Source organism: Sinocyclocheilus grahami, unplaced genomic scaffold (genome assembly GCF_001515645.1).
Source record: "Sinocyclocheilus grahami isolate Dianchi unplaced genomic scaffold, SAMN03320097.WGS_v1.1 scaffold679.1, whole genome shotgun sequence".
Classification (NCBI taxonomy): domain Eukaryota; kingdom Metazoa; phylum Chordata; class Actinopteri; order Cypriniformes; family Cyprinidae; genus Sinocyclocheilus; species Sinocyclocheilus grahami.
Genome location: NW_015505858.1, coordinates 260395 through 267962, shown reverse-complemented (window position 1 = coordinate 267962; position 7568 = coordinate 260395). Strand labels below are relative to the sequence as shown.

At 35.4% G+C, this 7568-nt stretch overlaps 1 protein-coding gene across 1 annotated transcript in view; it reads left to right on the top strand.

The window, feature by feature from the left end:
• The window catches only part of LOC107559222 (transcription activator BRG1-like), a 32144-nt gene extending 26953 nt beyond the window's left edge, over positions 1-5191 (top strand). The window contains exons 29-33 of the mRNA XM_016242970.1: positions 997-1102; positions 1446-1547; positions 3343-3475; positions 3603-3739; positions 4534-5191. Of these exons, the coding sequence (XP_016098456.1) occupies positions 997-1102; positions 1446-1547; positions 3343-3475; positions 3603-3739; positions 4534-4566 (511 nt within the window). The 3' untranslated portion in view covers positions 4567-5191. The remainder of the gene's footprint in view (positions 1-996; positions 1103-1445; positions 1548-3342; positions 3476-3602; positions 3740-4533) is intronic.
• Positions 5192-7568: the final 2377 nt, after the last annotated feature.

Below are 7568 nucleotides of genomic sequence, written 5' to 3'. Positions count from 1 at the left end.
AAAACGTGCATTACGTCTAAATTAACTCATATAAATCAAATATAATTTCGTAAATTGCATAAACAGTTATGAACAAAACCGTATCATGTATTTATATATTGCTTAATACAAAGAGCCGAATCGCCCATCACGCAGATTGCATTTAAAAACATAAGAGGAAGTGAAAAGGAATAAACCTCCACAAATTTGTGACGTGTTTTCTAAAAGTTTAAACCGTTTTAGCTTTGCATGGCTACATCTCTTGTGTGAATGGCTTGGTTTCGGTTTTCACCTAATCAAGATCTTCTCCGCTTTGAGCTTCTATATTTCTCTAATATATTGAATGCATAACACAGCAGCGGCACATCTCGTGGGCTAGACTAACAAAACATTAAAGTGGAACAACGTCACTTACATCATTATCACCACTGATGACGCTCCCTGACCCACTCCTAACATTCAAATGCAAATGTTTTCAAATATTTTAAATTTGACTATTATTATTATTTTTTTATTCACAATCTCCTCATCACAGGCAGGCACAGCACTCAATTCAGCATGTGTTGGTGTTTGTGTGTGCTGTCTGCGTCACTCATAGCACGTGCCTATATCGTGCACTATATCGAAAATGTTTATATCGTTACCGAAGAAGGTGTACCGTCGATAAATATCGATACCGTTTTATCGCCCAGGCCTAGTAAGTTCACAAGTCAGCAAAATATATAACACTGTTCTAGTGGTTTTTGGATATTTTAATAAAAAAATCTTACATATTGTGCCTTTAACTTTGCTGGGAGTCAAACCCATGAATTCGGTGTTGCAAATAGCATTCTGTACTGTTTGATTTGCAGAAAAGTGTTTTTCCACACTTTTTCTGTTCAAAATGGTGAAATGTGTGTATTATTGATTTATGGATTGACAGTCTTATAGTGAGATTTTATGCTTTATTTATTATATATTCGATAAACATGCTTTTTTCATGAGTCATGCTTTTTTTTGTCATTGTATTTTTAACAGCAATGGAAGACAACTGAGTGAGGTGTTCGTTCAACTGCCTTCACGTAAAGAGCTGCCAGAATATTACGAACTCATTCGCAAACCTGTGGACTTCAGGAAGATCAAGGTTTGCCAATTTTTTTTCTTTTAAGCGATTAATGTGCAAATGCTTTGGCTGGTGCACCAACACCCATTGAAATACATTAAATATGCACACTAATCGTAATAATAATAATATTTAAGGTGTAACTTGGAACTATTATTATATTTTAAGGTGTAAATTGGGGCTGTTGTTAATAATAATAATAGTGAGCCCTTTTTATGAACAATTTTACTCTGATTACAATGTAGGTTTTTATCATTTAACTCTAAATATCCTTAAAGTTATTTATATTATGAATACCTGGTAATTCATAATATATTAGTAAATAATGATTTAAGTGTTGAATCTTGCTCTCTGTTTTGTGCAGGAACGCATTAAGAGTCATAAGTACCGCACTCTGAATGACCTGGAGAAAGACGTCATGCTTCTCTGTCAGAACGCTCAGACCTTCAACCTGGAGGGATCACTGGTAATATTTGTTTTATTAATATTTGATCTTATTAGTTTTTGTCATCTATATTGTTTTTATTTCATTTAAGTTATTTTAGTACTTCAAATAAATGAATAAAACTGTTGTCTTAACAAATAAATAAAATTTAAGTAAATTTAAGCTTTTTATATATTTAATATTTTATATATATATTTACTTGCATACATTCATATATATATATATATATATATATATATATACAGTGGGTACGGAAAGTATTCAGACCCCCTTAAAGTTTTCACTCTTTGTTATATTGCAGCCATCCTCTAAGCGAGATCCCAATTTCGTCGGTCCTCCGACGTGACGTCTCCGTTCCCTCCTTCAGGGAACGAGGGTTACATACATAACCGAGACGTTTTTACTGTTTAAATTTAGCTTAAAATCCTATAATAGGCTGTTTTTAGCAACATAGCCTATGTGGCTACAAATTTGATCAAAAATACAGTTAAACAATAATATTATAAAACATTATTGCAATTCAAATAATAATAATAATAATAATAGTAATGGTTAATTGTGACATTGAAGACTAGAGTAATATATATATATATATATATATATATATATATATATATATATACAGGGCCTAAAACTAACTTTTTGCAACACCTGCCAATGGCCGGTGACATGATCAAATTTACCGGCCAAAAATTTTTTTTGCCAGCCATGAAACTCTTTTTGCAAAAACAGGCAGTTATTACTACTACAATCACTAAACATATTTACAATGTTTTTGTCCTGCTGGTGCATTTTCCCCAATTTTACCTATTAATTATAGCCATTCAACATTACAGTATAATTGAAAGCCATTATTTTTAACGTTTAATAGGCTCTGAAATATATAACAACTTTTAATTTAAGTGATTTTAAAACAATCTTCACAAACTATATTATATATACATAAACTATACATATTAAGCTTTATTCAAGCTATAAAAGTTAATCGGCGACTAGAACAGTCCAAGGATTTCTCTTTTTCTTTTGTTCTTTGATTGACATCAGTGACAGACTTCAGCAGGTTTCACTTTAAAATCAGCGCTGTCTCTTTAAAACCTGATGCATATGACTCAAATCTGACATATATCCGATTTTCTCCCAACTCTTTATGGTCATTTAAGACTACGTTTACAAGGTAACTCACCAAAACCGCACATTTTGACATATTTGTGTGTGTTTTCGTGCGTTGAAGCGCTCCTGGTGAGCTGTCTGAACTTCAGCGGCTCAGCATCTGTGTAACTTACAGCCGAACGCGCAGCCTTTCAAACTATACTTCACTGCACCGTTTAGGCGAAGTAACCCCAGGTATGTGTCGCCGCATTCTCGGGTTATGAAGAATAAAGAAGGGAAAAGTTAATCTTCCGAAATGAAGCAGAAAAATCTTCTCAGGTAAAAGTTATTAGAACCGTGTCTAGGGACAAGCTGGCCATCACACTTCATCATACTCTTTGGCTTATGTCAGAAAAAGCAAATCACTTTAAAAACTGGCTGTTGTTTTCACTTCATTGCATTGTTATACTTATAATTCGTAAAAGTTGCACCCGCCAACTGGTGACTGACACTTACATATACTCGCCAACGCTGATCTCTCATTTGGCACTTGGCGAGTGTTAATTTTAGGCCCTGTGTGTGTGTGTGTGTGTGTGTGTGTGTGTGTATAACAATAATAAAATGCTTAAGTAACAAATAGCTTTATTTAATGGTAATAACACTGGTAGGATGTTAGAGTTGTACTTCATTTGGCTGATTCAAATGAGAGCATGATGTAATATTTCAGATCTACGAGGACTCTATCGTGCTGCAGTCTGTGTTCACCAGCGTGCGGCAGAAGATCGAGAAAGAGGAAGAGAGTGAGGGAGAAGAGAGTGAGGAGGAAGAGGACGAGGTAGATGAAGGGTCGGAGTCTGAATGTGAGTATTAAATGAGTATGCTGACACTGTAATGAAAATATTTTGTACAGTGCAACTATTATCTGAGCAGAGTATTTTGCATGTACAACTCAAATAGTTTAGTTATGATTAACACGTGTGTTTTTAGCTCGTTCGGTGAAGGTGAAGATAAAGCTGAGCCGAAAGGAAAAGGTGGAGAGAGGGAAGGGAAGACGCCGAACCGGACGCAGTTGGCGCCCTAAACCCGTCGTTAGTGATGACGAAAGTGAGGAGGACCAGGAAGAGGTACTCATGAATGATTAATATGGAACTTAAAGGAAAAGTACACCAAAAAAGAAAATGGTTAATAACACAGCCCTAAATCATATGTGCTAATTTGCAAAAAAAAAAGCCTAATATTACATAATTTTTGGTGACACTTTATTTTAAAGTGTCCTCGTTACAATGTAATTATACATTTAAGTACTGAGTAATATTAATTAACTACATGTACTTACTATATGATTAGGGTTAGAATTAGAGTTTGGTTTAGAGTTACTTGCATGTAATTATGCATAATTAATTATTATAATAGTAAGTACATGTAACCTGGGTAACAAAGACATCTTAAAATAAAGTGTTACCTAATTTGTAATTTTTTTTTCAAGTTTTAGGTGTAATGTTGAAGTGTATCATTGAACTTACAATCTGCAATGACGTGAAAAAGTGGAAATCAGGATTAGGCATAAAATAACGTCTTCATCATTCATACATGTGAAAATAGTTTGAGAATTGAACAAGTAGTTGTAACCTGGCTCAGAGTAAGATATGAATCATGTCTTTGTGGCAGTTTTTTTTTATCATTAAGGGGTAATACAAGACAACATCACCTTACAATTGGAAATTGGAAGCAAGATGCTATGAAATTGCACACATTTTGTGAGAACTGACATGCTAGAGAAAAACAGGCACTATTTTTGGAATCAGCACCTCAAAATTAGTATTGGATTTCATTCAGCAAATATGATGCAGGGTAGTGTTATTTACACTCATGTTGTTGCTCACTTATGCTAATTCTTTTTTTTTATGTTTTTGTATAGGAGCATTCGGCTAGTGGCAGCGAGGAAGATTAAACATTCTTCAGGACCAATCACTTCTGCTGCAGATACGTCATTTTACATGAGATCCGACAGACGCCCTAGGGCCTAGGGCGTCCTGAAGGGCCTAGTTTTACCCTAGAACAACTTTCTAGAGAGAGGACATGTATACGAAAATGATTAAATGAGAAAATGACACTATAAAATGCAGAAGAAAGCCCTTGCATTTGCATATTTAAGCAGACGATCTCCTTTTATGTATAGCAAGACAGTTTAAGTATTGAGCATTCGTTTCTTTCCATATTTTTTCTTATGATTTTTCTCAAAGACGTGACATAAGATGAACAGATATCTGACAGACTGACTCACAATGGACCAGTAAGAGCGGATCATGCTTCAATGTCCTCTTATTGTTTTTAGCCGTGTGAACGTCACCCCTTCATCCACCCCCCCCAATGCATGTTGTTTGTGGAAAACGCAGCCAGTTATTTCTCTTTCCATTTTTCTCTTGATCTCTCTGTTTAAATTATGATTGCAAAGAGGATTAAGGTACTTCCTCCTTATAGACTTGGGAGAAATGGGGGAGAATAGGGTGTAGGATTCTGTACTGTGTCAGTGTCACTGGATTTCCAAAATGCACAATAAAGGCATCTCAGAAAGACACGGTTTCAGTTAATTATTTATGCATGTGCACAAGTTGAAACTTCTGGTTGTGTACAGATTGATAATGATAAATAAATATTTTATAATAAATACTGATCCCATTTAGGTGTCTAATAATCAATGTGCATTACTGATTTGAGACAATACTGTGCTGTTTTTGTTTTTTGGCCTTGAAATATCAGTTTCAAAATCATTCTGATGGTACACACCTCTAATAAGGAGAATGACTTGTTTCTTCTCCCACACTCCTCCCCAGATGTCTGTTCTGGGAGTATGTATGGTGAAGGGTATGAAATTCTGCAAAAAGGGATTGCTTATGTCAGCAACAAACTGACCTCTGTAATTATGACAATGAATTCCACTCACTTAACTCTAGGGGGCTTCAATGTTGCAAAAATACAAAAAAACTACATACAGCTGCTTTAAAGGGATAGTTCACCCAAAAATGAAATTACCCCCAGGGCATCCAAGATGTAGGTGACTTTGTTCCTTCAGTTGAACACAAACAAAGATTTTTAACTCGAACTGTTGCAGTCTGTCAGTCATATAATGGAAGTGAATGGGAATCACGGCTTTGAGGGTCAAAAAAAACCGCCACCTATCTCTCAAATGGACCATTGACACTCCTAATTGAGATTGTAGATAGAGTGTCAATGGTCCATTTGAGAGATAGGTGGCGGTAATGCACTTATAAGTCTGCGATCCGCCGTAAAGCAAGAAGACGACGCGTCACACGCCAGCTGTTGAGAATGCGCTCCGGACAGTTTGGATATTGCGGTGAATCAGGGGTAAAAAACGATATAAATACTGTTCAGTTTCTTGCACAGACCGATCGTTTCTTGTCTTTACACATCAATGTATCGTCACGAGCCACAGGGTTTAATTTGGTGTGTGTTTTTTTTTTTTTTTACTCTCAAAGCCGTGAATCCCATTCACTTCCATTTATATGACTGACAGACTGCAACGGTTTGAGTTAAAAACCTTTGTTTGTGTTGTACTGAAGAAACAAAGTCACCTACATCTTGGATGCCCTGGGGGTAAGCAGATAAACATCAAATTTTCATTTTTTGGTGAACTATCCCTTTAAGATAAGATATATGTTGGTGCGAAATTCAGCCAGTTCTCTTAAAGGGTTAGTTCACCCAAAAATGAAAATTATCCCATAAATTACTCTTATATGACTTTCTTCTTTCAGACGAATCCAGTCGGAGTTATATTAAAAATTGTCTTTGATCTTTCAAGCTGTTTAATGGCACTCAGCGGGTGTTGCATGCATCAGTCCAAAAGAACTTAATTAAAATGCGCCCATCCATAAAAATAAAAAAAGTGTCTCACACGGCTCCGGGGGGTGAACAAAGGCCTTCTGTAGCGAATCGATGCATTTTTGTAAGAAAATATCCATATTCAAAACGTAATAACCACTTTAATGTAGCTTGCGGCAACAGTTGTACATGCTATTTTTAATATAACTCCGACTGGATTCGTCTGAAAGAAGAATGTCATATAAGGGTGAGTAATTTATGGGCTAATTTTCATTTTTGGGTGAACTAACCCCTTAATGCTATGTATGTCTTTTGGATTTGAAAGGAATAGTTAACTCAAACTTTTTTTATTTTTTAAATTGACTCCACCCAAGATGTAGAGGAGTTTGTTTCTTCATTAATACAGATTTGGAGAAATTGTAGCATTACATCACTTGCTCATCAATGGATCCTCAGAATGAGAGTCCAAACAGCTGTTTAAAACATAGTAATTCACATGACTCCAGTCCATCAATTAATGGCTTATAAAGTGAAATGCTGCATGTTTTCATTTTAAATCATCACTTCTGGCTAAAATACCAGTCCATAAGCTATAACAAAGCTTCCTCCAGTGAAAAGGTCCATCCCCTGTTGTCCTATCACATCAAAATCCACCAACATATTTGTTTAGAGCTGTGTTTGACTCTTTTTCACTTTTAAACAGTGCCTGATCCATTGCACATTGCTCTCCTCATTCAAACAAGATGACCTTTTCCCTGAAGAAAGCAATATTGTGGATTATAGACTGATATTTTTGTCCAGAAGCAATGGTTTAACATCTTCATGGATATGTTTCCTACCAAACATGCAGCTTTTTGCTGTAATAGATACAAAAAATATATAATTCTTGGATGGTCTGAGGGTGAATTCTTAAGGTTCTTGGTCTTAAGCAAAATTATATTTTTGGGTAAACTATTTCTTTAAGCCTTTGCACAATTTATTCGTCTATGTGATTCATGTCGTGTTAGGACTGTGCTACATGTTAAGCATTGTTGTAACACATCTGACATGGGTGTAGATGTGAATTCCAGATTTTCAGTGTGGTCTCAGACTTTGACTACAACAGTTTTTTTT